Raw genomic sequence first — 27,680 nt, forward strand, 5'->3', positions numbered from 1 at the left:
TCGTCCGTTGCTTTGTGCCCTTATCGCCCCAATAGCATCAGTCCAACCGCCAACGTCAAACTGTCCAAGAGAAATATGACGCGGGCAACTGATAAGAATCCCGCAGCATGCCAGTAGTGTCAGTGTGTGTCTTTCCTCCGCGGAACTCTTCAACACTTGAGCCCACTCCCTTCCTAGCTAGAAAGTTGCATCTCCTCGCCGCACGCCGTCTCGTACCCGTCGAATAAGGTAAGTTGCCAGGTTCGGGACCGTCTGGTCGATCTCATTCGCCGGCGAACCGTCTGCTCACTTACACGACACTTTGACCACGGCCAACGAGGGCACTCAAGCTAAAAGTCTCGGGTGAGGATGGGATATGGCACCACAGGTTCTGTACAAGGACGGGGATTTCTCTTTCTCTAGGTAGGTACTGTATACCTTCCTGTCCAACTGTCAGCGCAATTTTCGGAGAGATGATCCTGCTTGTCCACGGCTCTTAGGCCTCCCAGTGAGCCTTTATCTTAGCGTCACTTCCATCTGATGATGCCATGTTGTGCTATCCCACCCCATCCCTAAGCAAGGCCTTAAGTCTTTGGCCTTGCACTTGCCATGCCATGCCATGTCATGTCATGCAGCAATTCCCCATCCCCTCGCCCCCTGTTGTGCGTCCGGCCCGCCCACACCACAGACACCAAACTCCGGCCCCAGGAAATCCAAATCTCACCTCCACCAACCCAACCCACTCATCATTGTTACTTATTCCATCCTTATCCGGCGTTCGTAGATTCCCTCTTTTCTCTCGCGATTTCCAACCATCTGCTCTACTTTATAGCGACCTTGCATCGAGCTTTGTTTTCTCATTTGATACTTGATTAAATCTTGCCTAGCGCATACGTAGTTTTCATGGCTGGCTTGTGATTGTCATCAACGACTGAGACAACTATTACCGCGGACGCCTACCCTGCTCAACTTCATCCACTCTTCCTCATCACGCCTATCATTCATACTCAGCCATCGTCGTCAACCATGGAAGTTCTACCCATCCCTACCCCAACATCCATACGAGAATCACACGTCAAAAAGGAGCTCAGCTTTCCCCCGAGTCCAGCAACGACAGTAAGAGAGGGTCAGTCTTATAGCGTTGACGGCGGATCAGACTGCTCGATAGCAGGATGCTTATTAGACGAGGTCATCGTCGAGGGCCCTCGCACATATCCCCTACCTCCCAAGTCTAGAGTCAACAAGGTCCTCACCGAAGACCTCAAGACACCCGACAGTCACGTCACCCGAGATCCCCGACTAATACGCCTAACGGGGCTTCACCCCTTCAACGTCGAGGCCCCTCTCAGCGAGCTGTACGACGAAGGTTTCATCACCACAAAAGACTTGCACTATGTACGCAACCATGGCCCAGTGCCAAAAGTCGAGGATGAAGACATTTTTGACTGGGAGTTCACCGTCGAGGGCCTGGTCGAGAACCCTATCAAGATGACACTGAGGGACCTCATCTCAGACTACGAGCAGATCACCTACCCCGTCACCCTCGTATGCGCTGGAAACCGCCGGAAAGAACAGAACATGGTGAGAAAGTCAAAAGGCTTCTCATGGGGCGCCGCCGGTCTGTCAACAGCCATCTGGACCGGTGTCTCGATAGGCGACCTGCTCGCCAAGGCGATGCCCAAGAGGGGCGCCAAATACGTCTGTTTCGAGGGCGCCGACAAATTACCCAACGGATACTATGGAACGAGCATCAAGCTCAACTGGTGCATGGATCCTAACCGCGGCGTGACCGTCTGTTACCGCATGAACGGCGAGTTGCTGCACCCCGACCACGGGAAGCCAGTACGCATCATCATTCCTGGGCAGATCGGCGGCAGAAGCGTAAAGTGGCTCAAGAAGATCATTGTAACCAAGGAGCCGAGCGACAACTGGTACCACATTTACGACAACCGCGTGCTCCCAACTATGGTCTCGCCAGACGCCAGCGCTGACCTCCCCGAAGTGTGGAAAGATGAACGTTACGCCATCTACGACCTCAACACGAACAGCGCCACCTGCTACCCTGCGCACGACGAGGTTCTGTCATTGAACAACGGACCAGAGTCCTACAAAGTTCGCGGATATGCGTACGGCGGCGGCGGTCGACGCATCACCAGAGTAGAAATAACCCTAGACCGTGGCAAGACATGGCTCCTCGCCAACATTAACTATCCCGAAGACACATACCGACTCGCTCCCGAGGGCGAGACCCTCTACGGCGGCCGCGTGGACATGGATTGGAGAGAGAGCTGCTTCTGCTGGTGCTTCTGGGACCTGGACATTCCCGTAGTCCAGCTCGCAGATGCGGCGGACGTTATGGTCCGCGCCATGGACGAGGGCATGATGGTCCAACCGAGAGACATGTACTGGAGTGTCCTGGGCATGATGAATAACCCGTGGTTCAGGATCGTCATCCATAAAGAGGGCCATAGCCTACGTTTCGAGCACCCAACGCAACCGGCCCTCATGCCGGGCGGATGGATGGACCGCGTCAAGAAGGCTGGAGGAAACCTGGCCAACGGATTCTGGGGCGAGAAGGTTGAGGGCGAAGCTGAGAATTCCGCCGAGCTGGAGCCCATCAAGGAAATCTGCATGACCAAGGATACTGTCAAGCGGTCCATCTCCATTGAGGAGCTACGCCAGCATGAGGGCGAAGAGGAGCCTTGGTTCGTCGTCAATAACGAGGTGTACGACGGCACTCCTTTCTTGGAAGGCCATCCGGGAGGCGCGGCATCCATCTTTGGAGCAGCCGCACAGGACGTATCAGAAGAGTTCCTGACCATTCGTGAGTTCGCAGTCATCCCCCTTCTCCAGTGTTACTCGTTCTTAACATAGTCCCCCCTCTAGACAGCGAAAACGCCAAGGCCATGATGCCCCAGTACCACATCGGCACCCTCGACTCAGCAGCCCAAAAGATCCTAAGCGCAGGCGAGGTCGTAGTAGAAGACTCCGAAGCCTCCCCCCGCGCCGTCTTCCTCCAGTCAAAGACCTGGACAAAGGGCATCCTCTCGAAAAAGACAAAAATCTCCTCCGACACCAAGATCTTCACCTTCACCCTCGAACACGCCGACCAAATCGCCGGCCTACCCGTCGGCCAGCACCTCATGATGCGCCTCCGCGACCCCGTCACCCGCGAGGCCATCATCCGCGCCTACACCCCGATATCAGAGGGCACCGAACGGGGTCAACTCCACGTCCTCGTCAAGATCTACTACGACACCCCCGGCGGCCAGCCGGGCGGCAAGATGACGCAGGCCCTCGACGCCATCCCCGTCGGCCACTTTGTCGACTTCAAGGGCCCCATTGGCAAATTTGAATACCTCGGCAAGGGGCTATGCTCCATCTCGGGGAAACAACGCACAGTCAAGCGCTTCGTCATGATCTGCGCGGGCTCCGGCATAACGCCAATCTTCCAGGTCCTCCGCGCCGTTCTCAAGGACGAAGCGGACCCGACGACGTGCCTGGTCCTCGACGGCAACCGCGTCGAGGAGGATATCCTCTGCCGCGCAGAGCTCGACGAAATGGCCGCCGCCGCCGGCCCAGACAAGTGTCGGCTGGTGTACTCGCTCACCAAACCTGGGCCGGAGTGGACGGGACTGAAGGGTCGCATGGATGGCGCCTTTTTCGAAAGGGAAGTCGGCAGGTGCGGCAGTGGTGGCGGCGGCGACGAGCTCGTCCTCGTCTGCGGGCCGGAGCCGTTGGAGAAGGGGGTGCGCGCCAGCCTTGCCAGCCTCGGATGGAAGGAAGACGACCTGTTGTTCTTCTAGATCACATCTGGGGAGTCCAGATTCCTAAAGGGGACGTCAAAAACGCCTGTCCCGTGAGCCGGGCCGACGGAGCTCGGAAGTTCGGCACAGGTCCCCTGGTCAGCAGACAGAGCCGCCACCGCGCCGGGCCGTACTTGGATGGGGTGGTGTGGGTGGAGTTTGTATCAACGACAAGCATCTATACTAAGAAAGAAAAAGAGGTGCAACAGAATCAAGCATCTCCGGGGAGGAAAACGGTAATTCTGCTCTAAACTTCCTCTAGCTTGGGACGGAACGAAGTTGGAAGACTACGTTTTCGCGGAGACGGCGGGGGACTCTTTGTTTTTACCAGCGTATTTTAGGCATCTCCGCGGAGAGAAGGGGAGACGACATGCATCCGCCCCCAGGTCTCGCTTGCACTTACACACGCGACATGGGTGGATGTGCGGATAGTTAGCAGATATATACCACTCCTAGCGTTACAAATACTGAATGATCATAATGTTTTCTGCAATTTGAATATTCTCTGTTGATTATATACCCGTTTGCTCTCCGTGAATATTAACTCCCGTAAAGCAACACATGTACATTTCTTTCGTGACTTTCGTTATTTCGCTTTCCTATTCCATTCGTACTTTAACACATGCCTCAATGGCCCCCTTCTGCACTCCCACCCTCGGCAGTACCACCGTGGCCGGGCGGGTTTGGGTAGTAAAATGCAGCGACGGCAATAGCGACGTAAATCGTCACGCTCAAGAATCCCTCGAGGTAATTGCTCTTCTGATCCCTCAAAAAATTTCCAACAGTCAAGATGGCTAGGATGAGCATGCCGATATCAAACACCTCAAAGACGAGGTCCATGTGCTTGTGCAGGCCCCACGCGACGATAACGACGAGCGGCGCGTTGAAGAGAGCCGTCTGCAACGTGGCGCCGAGGACGTGTGACAGAGCAAAGTTCATCTGGTTGTCCCACGCCTCGTCGACGGCCGTGAGGTGCTCAGCGGCCTTCTCGACGAGGGGCACGAGGATGAGACCCATAAAGGGGTCCGAGATGTTGTGTCGCTCGACGATGGGGGCGATCTGCTCGACGAGGTAGATGGCCATGAAGGTGACGAGGGTGATTGCGATGACGAGGGCGACGAGGCACTCGGTCAGCGTCAGCTTGGGCTTGTTGAGGTCCTTGCGCTTGTCGTGGTCTCGCTGCTCGTCGTGCTCAAAGATGGCGTCGTAGATTCCGTGGTGGGTCCGGGCCTGGAAGTAGACGTAGACGGCGTAGGCGATGATGAGGAGGCAGGACACGATGCGCGAGATGTGGCGGGTCTTGCTCCCGAGTTCTTCACCGGTGAGCTGGTTTTCGAGCGAGTTGGCGAACAGGGTCGGGATGGCGAGGGCGACACCTCTGGTCACAGTTGTTAGCATCGTGTGGTGTTGCCAGTCGGAGGTAGTACTTACGCTGTGAGCAGCAAGCCGCTGCCGGCTTCACTGACGACTTCACTGAACTCGGCCTCGTCTCGTCGCATGCCACCCGCAATGAAGCACAGTCCCAGGCATAGAAGCATAGTTGCCAAGATGGAACCGAGAATGGCAGCCTTGATGACGGTAAACTGGTCTCCGGCGAGCAGTACCATGAAGAGAATGATTTCGACAATGGAACCAAAGCTACCAACTATTATTAGCATTGCAAGGTGTGGAAGAACGGGGCTTTTCTCACGTTGTCTCAATCAGCACGCCAAAGACGTGGCTCACTTTGCGAGAGAGCTCCTGGCCGGCGAATCCAACCATGTTGGCACAGGGGATCATGGCGATGTAAGTGAGGATGAAGATGAGGACATGGTCGTTCGGTCGAGTATATCGAACGGCAAAAGCGGCGGGCACAAAAGGCCAGAGAAAGTTGCAGAGGAGGGAGGCTCGACTTGACGATTTCCAGGAGATCTTGAGGAACTTGAAAGGGTGAAAGCCCCGGCGGCCACTCTCGCCGGACGGCTTGACCCTAACTTTGCTACCTGGTGGAGGTTTCCGGTGTAGGTGCCCATTGTGGCTCGGCAGCTCCTCGCCGCGGGAGGAGTAGTTTGAAGTGCGTGCCTTCTCGGGAGGGATGATGGGGTGGTTTGATTCTCGTCGACGCGATCGTCCATCGTTTGACGATCTATAGCTCTGGCGGTAGGGTGACCTCGGAGCCGACATGACGGCGAGCTGAGGCGTCTATGTTTGTCTAGACGTTATTGGATTTCCAAGGTGCTTCACTTGGAAGAAGTTGCAATGCTACAAGGGCGAAAAGGACGTCTTATATGAAGTCGAAGAGTGCGGGTACACCAAGGTTGTATCACTGGGATAAGGGACGGTGAAGAAGTGTGGAACAAACCCCAATACCAAGACTTTTGACAGTGTGGCTGGACGAACAGCAGAAGTGGGAGGGAGGGATATAATAAACGGATTCTGAAGAGATGGAGAGAAGTGAGGACCCTCGTTCCCCAGTCTTGATCAACGTGGTCCAGTCGGTCGGTGGTGGATTGGTGGCCGCGGGTAGCGGTAGCGGCAGCAGGGGTTTGTGTTCAAGGTTGTCCGGGGGGGCTGGGCTGGACCGGGCCTGGGGGTTTCGGGGCGAGTACGTTTCAACTTGAGCTTTCTCTCACTGCTGACCAGTCAGTGAGAAGGGGGAACCTGAGTATGAACCCAGGCAGATGTTGTCTTGTTATTGTTTGTTGCGTAAGTGAGGGAGGCCGTCAATCCGAAAGAGAGCAAGAGAGTTCGTGACATGTTCGGCTTCGTTGCATATGTAGCAAGGGGAGCCGATGAACAGGCAGGTACACATCTACACATCTAGACTGAATCCTAGCGAGAAACCTTGCACGGGGAGAGGGAGACAGAAAGAGTTCGAGGCGTACTGAGAGTCGGTGAATCAAGGCACGGCCAGGCTTGCTGTCATGCCAAGAGCTCTGACAGAACCCCTGTGCATTGCTGGGCGAGTGGGAACTTGGGAAGAGAAGCAGCGGGCGGGCGTGTGTGCGTGTACGGAGTACCTGATGGGTAGTTGGGTACACCTGGCCAGCTGGCTCGTTCGACGGGCGCCGCCTGAAATGCCGTGAAACCAAAAGTACAAGATACTTTTTCCGTCCGTGTGTGAGGATGCGACGCGTGCGAGAGGTGGTAATGGAATTTGATGCTAGGTACGGATACGATACCCAGGAAGACAGACAGACGCCCTGCTCTCTGGGAAGCTGTTCCATTCATGTGTCGAGGCTTCATGTTTTGGTTTTGTTGTTTTGCTTCGCGTTGTCCAGCTGCAGCCTACGGAGTAGGTACCTACACCACGAAAAAGAAGCGAATAACCACTCACAGACTGGCGGCAATGCAGGCAGGCCGCAAGTCTGGCAAGGGGGGAAAAGACCGTGGAAGAAATTGGTCGCCAAGACAAAACGTCGTGCAGATAAGCAGCAGCCCAACGACGCCAGCGACGCCAGCGACGCCGAACGACGTCACAAAGCCATCGCAGACCCCTGAAGACCATCAAAGTCCCGGAGGCATTTCCCCAATAGAAATGCAACGCCAGCAAGACTTTATCCACTGATCCACGACCGACTCGACCGAGTACCTACCTTATGGTGTATGTACTCCGTACCTTACTGCGCTGCTGCACACTACGTCTTCCTTCCTCTCCATCCACCAGTAACGAAATTGTGCCAAGACTTTCATTCCAAGATTCTCAGAGTTCCACGCGCATCCAGCCACTCCTCTCATCATATCCTTCAGATGTTGTCCGTCATCAATGACCACGCTGACATGGGACACTTGATCCTCATCTCCGTTCCTCTCACTCTACTCCACAGAGTAGTAGAGTCTACGGATTGTGTCAAGCTCGCCTAATTCCTGGTACAATGCCGAGGCTTTTTCTCGAAATCTCAACATCTGGGCAAAGTTATGCAGCAGACGGGCGTCCCATGCGTCTAACTGCAACCCGCCCTAAAGTAACAAGGGACCACCGTCCATACAATTGACTTTTTTTCGGACGGAGTAACAATTCCAGAGGAAAGGCACCTGAACCTTCTGAGGGAGGCAGCCAAGCACAGACTTTTGACGGAACGCGCGCACAACACCAAAGGGGGGCTGAGGGAGACGGGGTAACGGGCTACGAGGAACCTAACGGGGAGGCTCAACTCCAAGGGACCTGGGCCTATAACACCCATCGTTCCGAGAACCTACGATCTGAGCCTACCACAGTAAGCAAAAACCAAGAGTCGAACCAGGTCAAACCAAGATGAAGCCAATATGAGCCAAGACCTAGCCAAGAGCAAAGGCTCACGCTAGGATCTCCCCAAGACGAACAACTGGGTCCTCTCATCGACAAAGCCAAGCAACAATGCCACGAGCGTCCACACAGCCTGAGACACCGTCGCACATCGCATCTCCACCTCCACTTCTCTCCCACGCTTACTGCGTACATAGATTCCCACACCCCAACGAGCCATGAGCGAACCGTTCCATCCCAGCTTGCCCCTTGGCAAAAGCTTCTTTGACCCGCCTGCATTCACCTCTTTGCTTCCAATGCATATCCTTGTGCACATCCTCTTTCGGTCGACCGTAGAAGGGCCTTTAGTTGTATTTTCTTCTAAAAACGAAATCCCAAAACGCCCAAAACACCCAAAACATCATCCACTTCCTCCCAGCCAGCCTCACCAACATTAAACTTCTGGCTTCCCGCACCTCCCGTGCCGTTCAATCCGTTCTTGCCCCTTCCACCTTTACACCTGAGCTTGGAGTTGAGATCGAGCACAGGGGTCTACTTCCCAACGCCATTCTAGCTTCGTGCCCTCGAGCTCGTTCTCACTCATGTACATTGTGGCGGCCTCCGCTTGGGCTCGGAAGCTTCCGAACCGCCATTCAAGCACTGTGACTCCGGCTTGTGGTACTCGGCGTTCTAGAACATCCTCAGTCTGATAACTGAATTTCTTGGAGAACCAGCAATCCAGCACATCGCGCCTGACCAGCTCAGATGGGCCTCGAATTAGGATGACTCGGGACCTGCCGGTGTTGGGCTGTGCGGCCGACTTGATCCGGTTCCAGACAACTCTGGGACGGTGTCCTCCGACAATGAGCCTTCTCTGCTTGATGGCCCTGAAGCAATTCTCGGCGCCAGCGCGGTCGAAAAACACCAACTTAGCTGCGGTAAGAAGCCGGCCTTCAATCGGCTTTGGAGCGTTAATGACCGTGGCGTATACTTTGCCCACTGGAGCACAGCCAGCAACAGCTTTAAGCAGCAGAGTATGATCGCAATTGGCTGGAAGCCCAGTGATGAACAGCGCAGTATTCTCGTAGTCTTTGACTGGTGCGCTTTGGTTGCGAAGGTTCAACGGGTCGCCGGCGTAATTCGACGGCAGGTTGTAGAATTCTCTTGCAAATCGTGAGATTACTTGTTCATGAGGTGCATGCGTGACTTGGCCTCGTTGTTCAGCAACCATACGCATGGCTTCGAAGCCTTTGGCATGGCTTGTACTGGCTATTGCGCTAGTGTTGGTAGGTTCTGGGTTGATACAGACTAGCTGGTCAATGCCGGCAGCAGGGGAAGGAACAGCTTTGTGAGTGCTATGGTGAGAGCTTGTGACTCCGCTTCGACTTCCTCTTAACATACTCCCGCCACGACCGAGACCGCCTCTACTGCTGCTGCCGCTGCTGCCCCCACTGCTGCCACGCACAGCAGCTGTGGCAGCGGCAGGAGCGGCAGGGGCACTTCGAGCGTGGTTATCCCCTAGGTCGAGCTGTGCCAAGTATGATGCCAGGACTTTGTCGTGAGGAGCAAGTCTTTGACCACAGTTCTGAGCCATCTCTATACAAAAGTTAGTGACAAGGTCAAGTTGGTTTAGCGCAAATGTAATGACATACTGCTGGTGATTTGAGTGCGACTGTGAACAGATGAGTGTGTTGTTGTGAGATGAGGTCGCTGGATGCCGGAAGAAAGCTCGATCCGTATTATTGGACCGTTATAGAAGAGGAAGGTGCCTCTATTCTGCTGAAGTCGTTCTTTCCCAGGCTGAAAAGCCTCGGATAGAAATCGTATTGGATAGACGAATCGGTGGAAAGAAATGAAAGGAAGGGGTTTTCCGTCTTTAATCTGGGTAAGACTGAAAGATTGATTCGATCGACGACGCTGGTAGGGTATAAGGTAGGTAGGTGCACACAAGGAATTTTTAATTGAGGGGAATCTTGAAAGCTTGGGTGGTAGCTATGGGTTGAAGAGGGGAAGAGAAGAAGAAGAGGGAGGAGAGGATGAGAAGGGGGGTTTTATAACGACAAGAAAGGAGGGATCGAAAAAGGGCGGTTCGTGGGCGGTTGTAGGCGGTCAAGAGGCAGTTCGCAGGCAGTCAAGGGAAGGAGAGAAGGAACGAAGGCACCACCCGTGGGAAGGAGCGATGGGGTGAGGTGGGTGAGTGTGTATTCACGATGGCAACTTGAGTATACCTTTACGAAAGGGGCCCTCTCTCACCTCATCCTGCCTGCCTACGTGCCCTCCATTCACCTCATGATCAGCTTAATATTCCTGAGTAACATGAAGGGGCTTAATGGTTGAGGCGTAGAGGATCATGATTCCTTGACTAGATCATGAAGTTTCGTTTACATCAAGGCTATGATCAGTAACATCCTCTATCGGTCCGTTCACTTTTCACCTCCTTTACTTTTTGATTAAAATGTCTAGTGAGGTAGATACTTGGGATTTGGTTTAGATGATGGCATCTATCAAGAGACCTAGTTGGCCCATGCCATAGGAGTAATCCTGATACGAAGGTTGAGATCCCAACACACTTTGCGGTGATGTTCCAGATGGCACTCGACTGGCCGAGAGCAGAATTTTTCACACAAAGATGAAGAGGTCTGGACATGTGCTCGCTCGCTCCTGCCTATTCAAGGTACCTACCTGGCTTCAGGAGGTCGCTGCCAAGTTGACTCTCGAATCACAACAGCGTGGCTTCTTTCATGTCGGCGATCCGTTGAGAAGTGGCGCGGTCAAGGTGAAGTTTCTAATGACATGAGCAAGTATTCGGTTGTAGGAATAGATATACTCATTCTGCCTCAGTGGCCATCACTCACCATCAATCACTCTTCTATCAACCGGGAAGGGGGAATGTCATGTATGATGTTCCCTCGAAAAGTGGAAGAATATTGCGTTTCAATCAAAAGGATGAGATACCACATAATCTGAGCTACCCCCTCTCTGTAATCTGCACTATTCACCTACCCAAGTACCTCGAGGAGAGGTGAAAAAGGGGTAAATGCAGCTAGAAGAAAGCAACGTTACAAATGAGAATCGAGGAACGAGGAGCGTCGTCCGCTTCCTGACTTGCAGTAATGGGCAAACTATCCCTGAGCCGTCATCTTCAACCATTCGGTGTCTGACCTCCTGCACTTATCGGAATGGGGAAGTCTCTTTGAGCGGGCAAGCATAGATAGACCGGCATGACAGTGTAATACAGTTGGTAATAGCTACAGCTCTATTCGGGTCCTTCAGTGACAACGCATACACTCAGGATGACTGACATTGAGATCACACCTACACGCCATCATGACTCTTCGCCATCGTGTACTTCCTCATCCTCCTCCCGCCCAGTCCACACCTCAGCCTCCTCCAACAAGACCGTATCCCTCTCATCAAACTCCTCCTCCTTAATCTCAACCACCCTCAATCTCCCCCCATCCTTGGCCGGCACAGTCTGCGCCACGACAACAGTCTCGATCCCCGCAGGACAATACTCCTCGGGCCCCATCGGCAGCGCATCGACATCAATCTCCCTATTCAGCAACGTCTTCAAAATCACCTGACTCCCCGCTTTACTCATCACCTCGTTCGCCTGCTTACACTGGTCCGACGCGACGCACTCCCGGCACCCGTGCTCGCAGTAGCAGTCCTCGACCCTCTTGACAGCCTGCTGCAGCAGGTGGTCGACATGCTCAAACGCCTTTGTGCTGATGCCCGACCCGCTAGCACCGCCTTTGGCATCGTAAAACGTCAGCCGGCCCGGCCTCTTCCTCTGGGAATCCTTCTTGGCAAACTCTTTCAGGGCAATTTTGCACTCGGTGCGGACGTCGCCCGGTAGACTGATGACAAAGTTGGGCATCAGGCTAAGGATGGCGTGCTCGGCCGCGTGTATCGACGCGGCGATGTTCAGGCGACGGTCGACGAGGATCTGCAGCGCCTTTTTGGGTATGTCGAGCCACATGCCCTTGCCGTATCGGATGACGGGGGGGTTGTCGACGTGCACGGCGTCGAGCACGCGCTTCTTCTTGTCCACCTTGAAGAACCCGTACACGTTTTGCTGGATCTTGATCGTGCCGTAAAAGGCTCTGGACATTGACCCGGAGATCTTGCGAATGGCTTCCGTCTCGATCGGGTCAATGTCGGTGAAGTCTCGTTGCGTCGTGGTCCACTCGACCTTGACACGCTCCACCCTCGCCATCATCTTTTCGGGCTGGAAATCCCTGACCAGGTACTTGTTACCCTGGTGGAGGAAAATGGCGCCGTCGTATATCGTAAACGTTGCCCTCGATGCCTCTAGCTCCTCCAAGACCTCGTTCTTACCGTGCGTGATATCAATGATGGCGAAGTGATCGTCTTCGGTATCACGGATGGCGACGAACCTCGAAGGTATAGGGCGGAACCGATCGTGGCAGTGATAAAAGCCCAAAGGATCCTTTACCAGCCTCTCCTCGCAGATGATGAGCAAATCCTTGCCAAAGTACTGAACATCCTCCACCGGCCGAATGGGCATCTCATACGCAGCACACTGAATGTGTCCTTCCCGCACCAGCATGTTCTCCAGATCGACCTGCAGCTCACAGTTCGGCTTGGAAAAGATCTCGTCCGGGTTCTGCATGTAATGTTGATCAGTAGGAAAGCAGTCGCCCACCAACACCGACAGCGAGTCCTTGTTCCTTCGTCCGGCACGGCCGCTCTGTTGGCGCAAGTTGGCAATGGTATAGGGAAATCCCCAGGTCAGCACGCAATCCAGCGTGCCAATGTCAATACCGAGCTCCAAGGCAGTGGTCGCCACGATGCCGAGCAGTTTGCCCTCAAACATTTCTGACTCGATCCGCCGTCGGTCTTGCGCCGTGTAGCCGCCTCTGTAGCCCATGACTCTATTGACGCACTCTGGCCGCCCGAGAGATTCCAATTCCTGCTGTACCGCGGTAACCAGCTTCTCGCACTGCTCTCTGACTCTGGTAAAGGCGATGATGCGCACGCCCCTGAGCATGAGCTGGCAGAAGAGGCGAGCACACTCAAACAGGGCGTCGCCTCGCCCGCTGGCCGGGTCTCCGGGGTCCTTGTATGGCGTGTTCCAGCAGAGAAACTCTTTGCGACCTGTTGCAAGTCAGTCTTTGCAAAGTGAAAAGGGAAGCAGGGTAGAAAACGTACCGGACGGGGAGCCGTCAAAGTCGACGAGCCGCACATTCTCTATACCAAAGATCGTCTTGAAATGCTGCCTTGGGTTGGCTACCGTCGCAGAACACGAGATAAACTTGATGTGGCGGTTTCCAACAGCAGCGCATATTCTTCGCAGCCTCCTCATGATAAAGGCCACGTGGGAACCCATCTGCCCATTGTAGTAGTGCAGCTCATCAACGACGACGTACTTGAGGTTCTTCAAGAATGTCCTCCATCTCTCCTCCTGCGGTAAAATGGTGATGTGCAACATGTCTGGGTTGGTGAAGATGATCCTCGCCTCTTCTCGGATCACATTGCGTTCCTTCATCGGGGTATCTCCATCAAACGTCTCCACAAGCACTTCCTCCATGCCCGGCATATAGCTCATGAGCTCCCTCAAACTCCGTTTTTGATCTTGCGCCAGGGCTTTCGTCGGGAAAATGTACATGGCGCGCGTGTGCGGATTCTCTTCCAAGGCGTGAATCACAGGCAGCTGGTAAATCAGCGACTTGCCGGAACTCGTCGACGTGGCCACGACGACGTGCTGACCTTCTAGCAAACCATTGATGGCCTCGGTCTGATGCGCGAAGAATTGCGTGATGCCCTTTGCGTTGTACAGCGCATTCACGAGATCCTGGCTGAGAAGGAAGTTGAGATCGCCGTAGACAGGTTCCTGCGGCTCGAAGACGCGGTGGCCGTCGGGCACAATCTGCCCAGTGTACCAAGAGCAATCTTTCAGCTCCTGGACAATCTCCGGGACGCTTTTACGCTCCGTTGGGATGGATTCGGGTAAAGCTCCGAGGTCCTTGGGCTCCGTCTCCTCCGTGATTGTCGGCACAGGAATATGAGCCTCGGTTGCCGTTGCCAGACTCAGCTCTGGATCAAGCCCATCGGCGACGCATTGATTGAGAAAATGGACAATGGCGTCGTTGAACCTTTGATTCCGCCTCTCGATCAGATTCGTCATCTGCTTCTGGCTGTAGACGGGCATCTTGAGAGTCTCCTCTCTCAGCTTCCTGTTCGGCTTGATAATCTCCCCCGTCTTCCTATCCTTAACCTGCCGTTTCAGATCGCCGTCCACAAACTCAAAATACAGCACTTCCTTCCCTCCCTCGACAGCCTCATCGGGATGGTGATCCAGTTTCTCGAGACCCGAGATACCTCCGACAGAGGCATCAGGCGCAGGAGCCTGGGAGAGGAAATCCCGCCCCTTCTTGAACACCACATCGCGCTCAGCGCCCCTGACCTCGGTCTGCAGCATAATCTCATCGACATAGGCAAAGTTGACGCCCTCGGGGCGTATAGCGGCGATGGCAGCTATATCCTCGACCGTCAGGGACGTCTTTGTGTGCGATTCCACCGAGGACTTGATTGTCTCAAACGTGGTGGCGAGGTGTTTCCGAGTACAGCAAAACGTAAAGACGAGATTGAGTGCGCGGTGCGTCTTTTCAAGGTCCTTGAAGCGTTGAGGCCACTCAATCTTGCACTCCTCGGCGGGTGCTACACTTTCCGTGCTATTCTGTTTCGACCCGGCCTTTTTCGGCGCAGCCCGTTTCCTGGACTTGGTCATTTTCTGGGTGTCAGTGGAAACTGCATGGTCGGTGTTCGATGGTCCGTCAGCTACAGAACCGACACTGTTCTGACTGTTCTGCGTAGAGATATCATTCTCATTCTCCTGTCTCTTCCTCTTACCACGAGGCTTTCGTACTGTTGCCGCGAGCTCGGCTGGAGCAGCACTTGACATCGTCGCTTGAATCAGTGGCCTTAGCAGGCCGCCATCCCTCGACTACGGGGGTGAAAAAGTAGCGGATTGGAAGTCATCAACAGGAACTCGTCGACTCGACAACCAATTATGAAGCTCTTGAATATGCAGACGGTGAGCGCATTGGCCGTGCCTAGCCTTTAGACACGCGACGTCACTACCTCTTGGATCAAAGAAGTCGTCTGCGTCACGTAATCCACACCAAGTCACGTGCGCCACCACCAATATCATCTCCCCAAGCCTCGGACTGCAATCGTCAGAGGGATCTTATAGGTGAACGATTTGATTCTCGACAGCTTGAACGAACATTCAATCTTCAGTTGAATTGTGTCCATGTTACAATATACTGAGTGATATCTAAATGTATCAAAGGATACCTGTTTTCCTGGTATCATGACAGGATAAGGGCCTGAGATACCCGCCATGTTCAAACTGGACTCCTAAACAAATCTCTGCCGTCCCACCAATCGTGTGCCTGTCCTTCTTCTTGCCACTCTCTCTAAGGTAGCCAAAGGCCTCCAGACGGTCTCCGGAGATGCTCGCACCGGCTCTCCCTTTATAGTGATGTGCATTCGCCCTTGCTTGTTGAACAGGCATATATAGGCGACCATTAACGCCGCCGGCGCAGCGGCTGCTCTGAAGTCTGACTTTCAGAGACAGAGAGACATGCAGTAGCATGAGTCGTTAGGGTTGTCTGGGGTTGCGGCAAAGGAGGGGGCTAATTCTAATCGGAAAACTCTCGCCGTCTGAGCTTCTGGCATGTTTGGGATGGCGTCCCGTGGAATTTTTGGACTGATAGCAGGCAGGGTCGTGAATTACTCTCGCTTCATTCATTCCAGCGCTGAAATCATTGGGCAGAGAAAGACAGTGCTTTGTGCTTTGGACGAACAGTCTACTCGACTGAGCGAGGTAAGCGAGTTAAACCCGTCATTCCTTACCTAGCACTCCTAGGTAGGCGTTATAGAGCACATTGCAATGGATCATCATCGATATCTGAGCTCTCTGCCGATGGGAGAGACGAAGAGGTGATCAGTAGACAAGAAAGACTGGCAGCTCGATTAGTTGGACCAGACGATTGGGGGCGCACAACCGGGTACGCCAGTCTTGTCAATGGGACGCCATGGCTATGTCTGGGGAGTATATTCAGAGGCGGAATCTCGATTCGGCACCACTACCCCGTCGGTGGGCTGGGAAAGTGTAAGCGTTCCCATGAGTTTGCTGACTATTCTTAGCGAGAAGGCTTTCGAGAAGCTAGTGTTCTGATAGAATAGAAGGTTGCAGGGTATGTGTGAGCGGCAGGGGTGGTCGGGATGACGAAGATTCTCGGATTAGTCGGTGAAGCGGATCGCATCGAAGAATTAGAAAGAAGTCGAAGAGAGGCATAGAGGGAGTCAAACAAACAGCATTTGAGGGTGTCGCGTTGCAGCACGTTGCAGCAATGTGCTCACGCTGCACACCCCGCATGCTGGGAACTCGAGGTGATTCGATAGTCGATGTTCAGGAATGCGTTAGTAGTCAACGTGCTGAGATTCTGAACTCACCCTATCGCCGATTGGTTTTGGATGTTAGGGATGGCGGGAAAGGCGACATCATGCGGGCAGAACGCTTGGCGCGGGCGTCTTGGGGGGAGTTGAAGTCGATCTCAGCTATTAAAGCTGTGAGGCGTCCAAGTGAGTAGGGGGGATGCCAGAGAGCAGGATTGAGGTGGGAGATCCCGGTGAGCAGCATTGGCGGTGGGAGACCACCGCAGATAGTATTGTCACCTCACATGAACGTCGTGAGATGGTGGTGCCAGCGGCTGTGGTGAACTGCCGTTGTGAAGGTGCATTGGGCCCAGGCGAAACGGGTTCATAACACTGTCAAGCCTGTCTCGACTCCTCGCGTGGGTCGTCGTTCGGAGCGGCGTGTGGAGCACGTTTTCTTCGCGACAGTCTTTCCGGCTTCGAGACTCCTTTTGCTCCGCTGACAACTCGCATACCGTTCCACAGCACCCCGGGCATTGGGTGGCGCCCCTGAATCGCTGGCAGGCTGCAAGGTGGCTAACAGCGTTTCTCTACGGTAATTTGGTCGACGACACATCCATCTTTGCTGAGGTTGACGCAATGGGAGTGTGTAAGATGGCACGCTTCAACGTAATGTCGAGATCTGGCCGAGGTGACCGGTGAGCAGATAGAGGAGCATGCAGCTGCACACCGGAGAACGTTACCTAAGACCTTGCACGAAAGGGTTGCTGAACACTTGTCCTGCAGTGGTGGTGTTTGCCATGGAAAAGGTGTGTACAAATTCGTGGGTGTGGCACGCGTGCCATGACAAACTGGGAATGCCAGCAGTCATGGCAAAGACTCAAAGGCGCGTGTGGAGGAGTACGAAGCAACGTCAGGCATTCGCAGAGTCCCCCCATTGAATGACCAGTTTAGACTGCCTTTGTTTCGAGGCTCTGCAACCTCCGTTTGAAGAGAATTGGTTCTGTATGTAATCGGTTGAGTTGTAGTGGAGAGGAAGTGTAGTAATTCACTCGTCGTCACCCTTCCTTCCTGAGCCGATGAACGTTAGTCAAGGACCAATTTCTATTGGCTTCATCCATAGATGCCAATTGGTTTTCCGTGGGATCTATGATTCTCTGGGTCTTCTCTGAGATAGCGTTGATATTGGACAGGAAGTTGTTTGAACACCGTTTGCTCCGGCTTCATCGTGGTTAGAAACAGCACGAGGCGATTTCAATCTCTCTGCCACTTGTTGTAAACTTGAGACACCCCGGACTGGGGATGCCCAATGGAGATCAGCGCAGTCTGAGGGGTCGGCCGGAGCCAGGTCGTTTGCATTCTCGAAGGGATCCATCCCGGATGGCCCATCGACGATCTGAGTGTCCCTCACAGAGATCCGCAGCCCCCAAAACAAAGGAGGGGTGACAACCTGGGACCGGCGGCGCCGTCAAGAGGACCCTATGGTCAAGCAGGAACGCAGGAAACCGCGGGCAGCGAGTATTAAACGCAAACACAGCTTTAGGCGGAGACTTTTCTGTTTTTGATAGGGCCAACAGGCTGAGGTGCCGTGGTACCGCGAATGTGACGGTGTATTCCGAATAGAATGCACCAAAAGGGCTATCTCGTGGCACGATAGGATACTAGCAAGCCACCCATGGCTATGTCGCGACGAGGGTGTTGAGTATTGACACTTCGAGAGGAGGTTTCTTCCAATTAGCTACGACACCTCTTGATGAGGAGACCAGCTGATGGTGTCTCACCACGATGGCATGGGCTGGGACGGGAAGCCCCAATGCAAGTGCCATCTAGCATGCCCTGCACTTTTGTCACCGGCGGGACCAACGTGCGGCATCGGCTTGTACTGACTAACCGGCGGAAACGCGGATGTCATCCATCCAAAGTCGAGCGGTGTCAGCTAGACAAACGAGGGTTGCGTGGGTTGTTGCTAACCAAAAGGCCCCCTGTACTCTGTCATAGGTGGTACTGAATTACGTCGCTCGACAACGGAATTGGAGTGGAGGAGTGACCGTTGAAAAATAGTTGTGCTCTAGCTTGTTGTCCTTGTGTCTCCTGTGACGGACCATGTGGATAGTGGCCTCGGCTTCGGCGTTGGAAGGCGGGGGCTGAGAGCTGGAGGACCGAAGATGGGACAGCCGTGTTTGCGAGAATGGCATTTGGCTGGTGGACCCTTGGAGAGATGTCTTTGGAGGGTCCGGTTGAGTTGGTGGTAAATAAGCCGCGCCCATCTCCGTATTAATGATCCGTGGGCCATGAATGGCATTTTGCGAGAGACAGGCATGTTTGGCTAGCGTGCCGCGCAAGGGAGCAGGAGGAGCAGAGTTTCCCATGTGGTCGTGTCAAACTTTGGCCTGGTGTTTCTGGCGCTCTCCCTTGGTGTAAAGACAAGGTCGTCTTGGGCTGAAGTTTGAAGAAGGGGTGCAGTACGTGTATCATGTCGGAAGTAAAGGCAAAAGAGCAACACTGCAGAGAGGGGACGAAAGCGTTGATTTGCCCGCCGAGTCCGTTCTTGTTACCATTTAGAGGGCGCAAGGGAGATGGGTAGCAACACCAGAGATAAGGAAAGCAAAACAAAGCTCGAGAGATATGAGACGACCGACTCTTTGCCGAGCACGGTGACTGTCGCTCTATCCGTACAAACACCAGAAGGGTTGCGTGTGGGTGTGCGAAAGGCCGGGAGTTGAGGGTGGTAGGGCGAGGCAGGCCGTGGGTTTGGAGGGTCTCGATGCATGGTGTACTGTATAAGTGTTGCTGCGCAGGATTTCTTGCATGGCCGTTGTTGATTTTCGTCTTGTCCTTGGTAACTCGTTTCTTTTCCCGGGTTGCCGTCTTCCTTTTCCTCCTCCTTTTCCTGTCCCCACCCCTCCGCGGGTCTTCGGAGCCCCCCGATTTCTCCGTCTCCCTGATACCTGGGATGCCAATGAGGCACATGAGTGACGGGCGACGTGTGTCGTGACTCCTGAGGCAGTTGGAAAGAGACTGTGATGGCGATGAGGCAAAGAAACAAAGGGTATCCGTAAAGGCAGCTCCGTGCTGGTGATACTGAGTGAGAGCGGAACCTTGAAGCAAGAAGCCTGGGACTGACCACAACAACTCTGCCCTGTCCGCTGGACCGTTGTTGATTTGTTTCCAGCGGACAAAACCTCCGAGTGGTCACCCCCAAGTGGCTGCCCCTCCACCAGCCCAGCGAAGCCGAAGCGTGATGCAATGGCCAGGGCTCAGGGCAGGGCCAGTGTCCCGATTCCCGTCTCGTCCAATGTGTGACTCGAGGTGGTGCGGTGGTGAGGTGGTGGTCTTCTCCGCCCTCTCTCTTGTCCCGTCTTTCCTACCTGCTGTACGTACCTCGTGCCTATGAATACACAGTAGGTACCTTACACTCACTACCTTACCTGCCCAGCCAAGTGCCTACCTACCTACTGTGTAGGTCGCGTCAAGTGAGGGCAAGTACCTAGCTAGGTACGGCAGGCGGGCACCTTCTTGGATTTTCCTCTGCTCCTGCCCCTTCCCTTCCCTTTCCTTCCACCTTTCTGCCTTCCTATCCCCTCCACTTCCCCCAAAAAAGCCCCAAAAAGTCACACCCGACTCCCCGACACCCTCGCTCGTGTTTTAGCTACCGAGCTAACTGATTATGGCCCTAGACTGCATTGAGTAGAAGTACGCGGCGTCGCATACAGATTTGGCGTGTTATGCATGTACATCTACTGGGTCGAGCTTGGTGCATACTTCTTTGATTGGCCAGACGGTCCCTTTATCCCCGCTTTATTCACCCACCCTGACCACCAAATGCTTCTCAAGACCCATAATAAGGACGCGACCACTGAGCACCTCTTGCCCTGCTTGCTTCGAGGCGTGGATAGTGCTGGCTCGGTTTGACTGGGCTCTTGCCGACCTGATTGAGACCGACCTGGAGAGTTTCTCCTCTGTACCTTCCACCCACGTACCTTAACTGAGAGCTGCTAAGTGCTAAACGCAAATAGGCCAACGTAAAGACGGTGATGAGTGACTGACACCATCATCACAAAGGGCCACCCTGCGGCGTCAACTTTTGCCTGTGCCGTTCCCTGGGTTCTTTTTTTTTTCTTCCTACCAGGATTTCTCTTGGTGTTTTGTTTGACGACGACACACAAGGTCCAGTACGGCCAACGACCTTTGCGAGCTCTGGCCCTGACTGCAACGCCTATCGTCGCGTTCACCTTCGCGTCTCCCCTCGTCGACTCATTCCGTCCTCGCCCGTCTTTCGAATAGACAACGAAGAAACCTTGGTCGGTCGGTCCACCAGAACCACCACCCCCATTGGCATTCGATCACCTTCACTTCCACCCACGTCGAGCCCACCCCTTCCGATTCCCAAGCTCCTTTCCTGGAGTCTTCGACCGCTCGTCGCCAACAATACCTTCAGTTCTCTTTCCACGCCTCCGTACCAGAGTGGGTAGTGTCTTGTGTCCAACACTAGAGCTCTCCCATCGCTACTTTGTGCCTTGGACCCTTTCGCTTCGATTCCCGTCATGTCTCGTAGTCTGGCTTGCCTTTAGTCTTGGCCCTTTGCCAGACAACCTGGCTCTTACTCGGTCTTTCGAGTTGAACCAATTCGCGACTTGCAACAGCCACGACATCCTCACGCCCTACCTCGAACACACACTCTCCAGACAGTCCTCGCTTGCCGAGACGATTCAAAACGGCCAATGGTATCGAAACAATCCGGGATCTCACCCGCTTCTCTCCCACAATGGAACCACCGCAACTCAACATGCTGGCGCCACCGGCCGTGACCTCTCTCCGGGCACAGGCCGGCGTCATGGAACGGTCTTTGAGCGAAGATATCCGAGAGGAACGAGAAGAACTACGTGAAGCTGCCGAGCAGACTCTCAATGTCATTCTTGACCTCAACCTCGACGGCACTATTCGATGGGTCAGTCCGTCATGGACCGATGTGATAGGCACTCTGCCCGACTCGGTCAAAGGAACTGCGATAGCCGATTTGATCGTCAGCGAGAACAAGACGGCATTCGCGGATACCGTAGAGTACATGAAGAAGGACGACTCGCGGAGCCACAGAGTACGCTTCGCTGTCACAATGGGTCCACTATCCAGGTTGCTACCCGTTGAAGGCCTTCAAGACCAGGAGCCCAATGAGGCCGACGGAGGGGTTCCCGAGGCCATTGATCTGGAAGCCCAGGGCATCATGGTTTACGATGGTGTCTCGGGAGGAGAGAGTCATGTAAGTATCCATACTGCCGTTACCAGCCTGACTTTTTTGTTAACAAGGCGCCTGCTAGACTATGTGGATGATTCGACCCTATATTGCACCCAGAGAGATCAAGATTGACCTCCCTGCTGTGATTGTCGACTCTCTTGGATCTGGTGCTGAAGTCCTCGCAAGCTATCTCACGCAGCTAGCCGAGTCTGGCGTCGATGACCCCGAAAACCACCCGCCGCCTTTGCCCGTTCTGTGCCGTATTTGCGAGCGACAAATTTCTCCTTGGTGGTTCGAAAAACATACCGACTTGTGTCTGCAGGAGCATCGGGCAGAGATGGATGTACAGATGGCTCAGGACAGTTTGACGGACCACCGACACTCCATTGTGAAAGTTCTCGATGCTCTCGAGGCGAGAAAAAGCCGGCCACTCACAGGCGACCAACTATCTGGCCCTGCTGCTGAGTACAAGGGCCTGCCAATCGGTCCTCCTCTATCAGCCTCGTCATCCCCCGGGAGTTCCGTTTCGCAATCGAGAGAGAGATCAGGTGGGTTCGGTCATTCCAGAGCTCGATCTTTCGCCATCAGACGTCCTCAAGCAAGGATCGTAGAGTTGCTCCTTGACCTCTGCGATACCGCCATTGAAGTCAGCACTCCAGCGGTGAAGGAGGCTTCGTCGCAAAACCCTGGCGAGATCAGGACGCAATCTCCTCAGTCCGAGTCCCGCATCTCACAAGTCATGCAATGGCAATCTCCCAGCACCAACACTCTGGAACAGGAGCAGGGCCTGGCTCTGCTCTGCGCCGACACTGAAAAGGCCGCGAAAACCAAGGTTGAAGCCGTCTTCAGACACCGGAAAATCATCGAGTATGCGGAGCGCATCAGGATTGAATTCGCGGTCATCGTCCAGGACTGCATAGATGAAGCAATGCGGAAAGCAGCTCGAATCGCAGCTGGTCGGCTGAGCGATTCGACTGAAGACGAGGAAGAGGAACAAGCTACACCGGCGCAAGAGGAGCTCTTCTTCCAAGGATCATTTGAAAATCCTTCAGCCCTCGCGGCTGCTCTGCAAAATGTCAGCCTCAATGACAACAACGACAGGCCAAGACCTACCTCCTTTGTGGAATCTGCGCGCTCAAGCAGCCCTAGAGAGTGTCCGACGCCAAGATCGAATTTGGGTGGTCTGAACCCAACTGCACCTGCCCGCGAGTCCCGGCGAGAGTCGTTGCTTTTCGAGAGTGACGCTGGAGACAGCGATGGAAGTATTCGCTCTTCTTCTGTGACTTCTCGACAGCCACCGCGTACCGACTCTCCGATATCTGAGTTTGGCGATCTTCGTCGTGCAGCTAGCTCGAGACAGCATCATCGTAGAAGCATCATTCTGCCCGGTACGTCTTCACCTCGACGACAGGAGTCACCTTCGCGTATGAATCAACCGTCGTCCCCTCTACGAATCATCAAGCCGCGCAATTTCCCGTTTCCACAAGATGGCATTACATCACCAGAAGCATCACCCTTGCTACCCGGGAGTGATTTCAGCTCTCCAGCTCATTTGCCAGCAAATCACCACCGGCGACAGTCCTCAGCAGCCATGTCCGAGTTTGTCATGAAAGGTCCACCATCCCCTAGAATGGCTGCCCACCAGCCTCCTCCTCAGGCAAGGCCGGCGCCTCCTTCCATCAAAGATTTCGAGATCATCAAGCCAATCAGCAAAGGCGCTTTTGGCAGTGTCTACTTGTCCAAGAAGAAGTCAACTGGAGAATACTTCGCTATCAAGGTGTTGAAGAAGGCAGACATGGTTGCCAAGAATCAGGTGGGCAATGTCAAGGCTGAACGCGCCATCATGATGTGGCAAGGCACCAGCGAATTCGTCGCTAAGCTCTACTGGACCTTTTCCAGCAAAGATTACCTGTATCTCGTGATGGAGTATCTCAACGGTGGCGACTGTGCGTCTCTGATCAAGGTTCTGGGTGGTCTGCCAGAAGACTGGGTGAAGAAATATCTGGGTGAGGTGGTTCTTGGCGTGGAACACCTGCATAGTCGGAGCATCATTCACCGCGATCTCAAGCCAGACAATTTGCTCATCGACCAAAAGGGTCACCTGAAACTCACAGATTTCGGTTTATCGCGCATGGGGTTAGTTGGGCGACAGAAGCGAGCGCTGGACAATCAGAATTCCGATCCCACGCCTGATCTTCTCAAGCAGGGGCCATTTGCCCGCTCAGCATCTCTGGCATCGTCTCGGTCAACCTCGCTTGACCTTCATGGTCATACTCACTCACCTAGCATGACGCCGCAGATGACACCTGACACTGGCTCCAGCGGGGGTCAGCCCTCATACTTCGCCTTGGGAGGGCCGGAGGCCCGACGAGTCTCCAGCCAGCGTAGCGATAGCGGTGGCAGCGAAACTCTTGCTCGCATGCTCAACAGCTTTACCTTGACCGATCAAGAGCACAATGTCCCGGCCCAAAACGCGCAGCCGACGCAGGATGATGCGAATGAAAGCACCGGACAACCGTCGCCAGACATGGCGGCACTCCACCACACCAGCACTCAGTCCAGCATTGACTACCTGGGAAAGAATACTCCGCCTCAGTCTACGATGATGCCTCCGCCGATGGCCCTATTCGATCCCGAAGACACCAACCGCCGTTTTGTGGGGACACCCGACTACCTCGCCCCCGAGACTATCAACGGTGAGAAGCAAGACGAGACCAGTGATTGGTGGTCTGTTGGCTGCATCATGTTTGAATTCCTCTACGGATTTCCGCCATTCCATGCCGACGAAGCGGAGCAAGTCTTCGAGAATATCCTCGCACGCAAGATTCAGTGGCCGGATGAGAACGAATGCGAACCAATCTCAGATGAGGCGAAAGATCTGATTAACAAGCTGCTCTGTATGGAGCCCCAGTCGCGCCTTGGAGCCAATCGAGAGGATAAGTTCCCTTGCGGTGGAGACGAGATTCGCAGCCACTCTTGGTTTGAGGGCGTCAACTGGGACACTTTGTTGGAGGATGAAGCTCAGTTCGTTCCCCAACTCGAGCACCCAGAAGATACCGAATACTTTGATGCTCGTGGCGCCGTATTGCAGTCCTTTGCCGAAGAGATGGAGGATCAGCTCTCGCCGCCGGTTTCTGGCGCAGGCTCAGACTACCATGACCGGCCGCATGACGCCTTGTCCAGGGTCCGATCTCAAGTCAACTCGATTAAACGCAACTTGATGCCTCTCCACATTCCTCCACACGTTCGGGACTTGAAGAGTAGACGGCTTAGTGAGCCTGTAGTTGCCGATGACTTTGGCAGCTTCGCCTTCAAGAATCTTCCTGTGCTCGAGAAGGCCAACAAGGACGTCATTCAGAAACTTAGAGCAGAGGCATTGGCATCTCAAAATAAACCTACCGTCGTGAGTCCAGGCGGCAGTGTTACTTCGCCTGGCCCAGCTCTCGAGGGCAGTCCGGTACTTGCCAATCCTATTCAAAGAACAATTTCCAACGCGAAGAACCGACCTCAATCACCGTCCGGCCTCAGTCATGCGGCCTCGTCTCCGAGCAGGGCATCTCAGCCATCGTCGCCATTACTAGTCTCGTTCGTCGCAGGCCAAGGCAGCGAAGGCCGGCGCAAGGCCTCCAGCAACTCCTCCAGCCTTTCACAGCAATCGAGCGCTCATCAGCCCACGTCTCTCGACATTCCTCGAGTGCCACCGAGCCTGCAGAAGGCAGCAACAAGTGTAGCCGCATCCCCCGTCAAGGGTCGTGGGGCTGCACCTCCACCACCGCTGGCCCTCTCGCCGCAGAAGATCGTGTCAACGCCCAGACAGGCCTCCAGCAGCCGATCGAGATCTTTGACTGTTGGCTCGCAATCCCAAGAGGGGAGCCCCATTACCTCTGACGTTCTATCACACCACCGCAATCGTCGCAGCCAGGTCTTCGACATGTCACCTTCGTCGTCCGACAATGAAGGCGAAAAGCACAACGCACTTCTCCGAGTGCAGCGTCGCCGCCAGAGTTCCCGTCGCCTTTCCCAAATCGCATTTGACGGGGGCCCGATGTTCCGCCCACTGGATGTCTTAATCTGCGAGGATCATCCGGTCTCTCGCATGGTCATGGAAAAGCTCCTGGAGAAGTTGCGCTGCCGTACCATTTCGGTATCGAATGGATCAGAAGCTGTCAGATACGCCATGAGCGAGATCAAGTTTGATATCATCTTCTTGGAGTATAGGTTGCCTCAGATCAATGGCGCTGATGTGGCCCGCATGATTCGGGAGACTAAGAACACGAACTCGCATACGCCCATCGTCGCAATCACGGCCTATCTCAAAGAGTTGCAGGCTCCGCATTACTTTGATTCACTGATTGAGAAGCCTATCTCGAGTTCTAAGCTCACAGAAGTGCTCAAGAATCTTTGTCAGTGGAAGCCGGAATCGCCTGGCGTCAACTTCTCGATGTCACTTGGACACTCTCACCCTGTGCCCTCTGGCCTTCGTCAAACCAGCTCTCGAACAGACGATAGCCCGACATCGAGTTCATCGCTGTACGCTGGACGACCAGGTAGCAGCCTCATCACTTCGCGTGAGGACTCCATCAGTTCTAGTCTCTTCGGCGACTCCGAGTCAGTGTCGACAGATGATGTGCCAGTGGTGATCAGCAGAAAGGCTACTGGCGACTGGGACGAAGGTGGCCTGGGTATCAGCCAGGATGAAGTTATTCAACCGGTCAAATCACCGAAGTCACTGCCGCAGCTCCCACAACTGGTGACGCAGCAGTCTGCTCCGGGGCAGCTGGAGCACACTCGACGATCGGCACCGCCGCCTTCGGTAGAGAAGCTGAAAGCCCGGAAAGAGCACATGGAGAAACGCCTTGCCGAGGGTACAGATTCGGCTGACGATGAAGATGAAGAGCTTGGCTCCGGCCGTGACAAGCTATTCCGAGGCAAACCCTTACTGCCGAGCTCTAAGCTAGGAATCGAGATGATGAGGGCCGATAGCCACGACAGTATCACTTTTGGGTCCGAGAGTACGCCGGAGCCTGTCACACAAGTTGTGACACCTTCCAAGGAAATCGACATGCCTTCGTACGAGACTTTGCGGGCAGCAGCCACGCGTACGCCCCCGGATAGTGGCATAAGCTCAGAAGACAAGACACTCGGCCCCGGCGTTGACGAGACGCCAAAGCCGCTGCCGACAAACAGAGAGAACGCAGACGAAGAGCCAACGCCAAAATCTTTGGTGGATCGATCTGCGGCACCGGAGAACTAGAGCACAGGAGCGCTCGCATACCTAGCCAAAAGGATGCGGAGACATTTACCAGCCGACAAAGCGAGTTATGTTTAAGGCCGTCTCCAGCAGATATGGAACTTTTTTTTTTTCTTCTTTTTGTTCAGTTGTTTACCCGACAGCGAGGCGTTTAGCGGGGACAACAGCAACACGCAGACTGCATCATTTCCTTGAGTTGATGGGGACTGGGAAGGATCATGGCGTTTATGGTTTTGCTTTCGCAGGTTCAGCCCGAAGGTCTCCTAAGGGAGGATGCGGGATTGAAGGACTGGGAGGTCTTCTATTCCACTACATGTTTTTGCATTGTGTGCAGGGCGGATGAGAGGATGCCGCACTGCCCTGCATCCCAACTTTCATTCTTCTGCACAGATTTCTTTGGGCAACTCACTCAACACCGCACACCACTCCCGACTTTATCTCCTTTTTTTCCTTTCTATATTGTTCTGTGTCTACATGATTTAGGCTTTCTCCTACAAACTGCATCTGGTTAACGAGAAGGGATGGACGGGGTCGATATTTCGGACGCGGCGGGGTTCTGTGACAGAAACTCGGCCTTTGCTAGACACGAGAAAAACAAACCGGGCAGACATGCTCGGCAATTGCTTATCGATCTATCATACTTAGCGCCGAGGGGAAGACTCTTGTTTCTCTCTTCTTTTTGCGTCATGGTTTTTGCATTCGGGTCTGACGCAGTGCCGCCGAAAATAGGGGGAGTCACGGCTGACTCAAAACAAAAGCCTCTTTTAAAAAACAAAACAAGACTGAATATAAGTATCA

At 54.2% G+C, this 27,680-nt stretch overlaps 7 protein-coding genes across 7 annotated transcripts; 3 read left to right on the forward strand and 4 right to left on the reverse strand.

The window, feature by feature from the left end:
• Positions 1-1,005: 1,005 nt before the first annotated feature.
• CTAM01_06651 (uncharacterized protein) lies at positions 1,006-3,785 on the forward strand (the record flags this gene model as incomplete). The annotated part of the gene is made up of 2 exons (XM_060522678.1): positions 1,006-2,803; positions 2,866-3,785. 2 exons carry the CDS (start codon positions 1,006-1,008, stop codon positions 3,783-3,785), a joined length of 2,718 nt encoding a protein of 905 aa, XP_060382523.1.
• Positions 3,786-4,412: 627 nt separating this feature from the next.
• CTAM01_06652 (calcium/proton exchanger) lies at positions 4,413-5,948 on the reverse strand (the record flags this gene model as incomplete). Its single annotated transcript, XM_060522679.1, has 3 exons — positions 4,413-5,163; positions 5,217-5,423; positions 5,476-5,948. The coding sequence occupies 3 exons, from the start codon at positions 5,946-5,948 to the stop codon at positions 4,413-4,415; spliced, it is 1,431 nt and encodes a 476-aa protein (XP_060382524.1).
• A 539-nt stretch (positions 5,949-6,487) lies between these two features.
• Positions 6,488-6,991, reverse strand: CTAM01_06653 (uncharacterized protein; the record flags this gene model as incomplete). Its single annotated transcript, XM_060522680.1, has 1 exon — positions 6,488-6,991. The coding sequence occupies one exon, from the start codon at positions 6,989-6,991 to the stop codon at positions 6,488-6,490; it is 504 nt and encodes a 167-aa protein (XP_060382525.1).
• A 1,512-nt stretch (positions 6,992-8,503) lies between these two features.
• Positions 8,504-9,583, reverse strand: CTAM01_06654 (uncharacterized protein; the record flags this gene model as incomplete). Its single annotated transcript, XM_060522681.1, has 1 exon — positions 8,504-9,583. One exon carries the CDS (start codon positions 9,581-9,583, stop codon positions 8,504-8,506), a length of 1,080 nt encoding a protein of 359 aa, XP_060382526.1.
• A 1,731-nt stretch (positions 9,584-11,314) lies between these two features.
• CTAM01_06655 (DEAD/DEAH box helicase) lies at positions 11,315-14,917 on the reverse strand (the record flags this gene model as incomplete). Its single annotated transcript, XM_060522682.1, has 2 exons — positions 11,315-13,110; positions 13,165-14,917. 2 exons carry the CDS (start codon positions 14,915-14,917, stop codon positions 11,315-11,317), a joined length of 3,549 nt encoding a protein of 1,182 aa, XP_060382527.1.
• Positions 14,918-19,162: 4,245 nt separating this feature from the next.
• Positions 19,163-19,393, forward strand: CTAM01_06656 (uncharacterized protein; the record flags this gene model as incomplete). Its single annotated transcript, XM_060522683.1, has 1 exon — positions 19,163-19,393. The coding sequence occupies one exon, from the start codon at positions 19,163-19,165 to the stop codon at positions 19,391-19,393; it is 231 nt and encodes a 76-aa protein (XP_060382528.1).
• A 1,650-nt stretch (positions 19,394-21,043) lies between these two features.
• On the forward strand, positions 21,044-26,885 carry CTAM01_06657 (uncharacterized protein; the record flags this gene model as incomplete). The annotated part of the gene is made up of 2 exons (XM_060522684.1): positions 21,044-21,655; positions 21,714-26,885. Coding segments are annotated over 2 exons (5,784 nt in total), but the record flags the coding sequence as incomplete, so codon positions are not given.
• Between the last annotated feature and the right edge of the window lie 795 nt (positions 26,886-27,680).

The sequence above is a fragment of the Colletotrichum tamarilloi genome, assembly GCF_030869305.1.
Source record: "Colletotrichum tamarilloi strain Tom-12 chromosome Unknown Scaffold_19.1, whole genome shotgun sequence".
Taxonomy (NCBI): domain Eukaryota; kingdom Fungi; phylum Ascomycota; class Sordariomycetes; order Glomerellales; family Glomerellaceae; genus Colletotrichum; species Colletotrichum tamarilloi.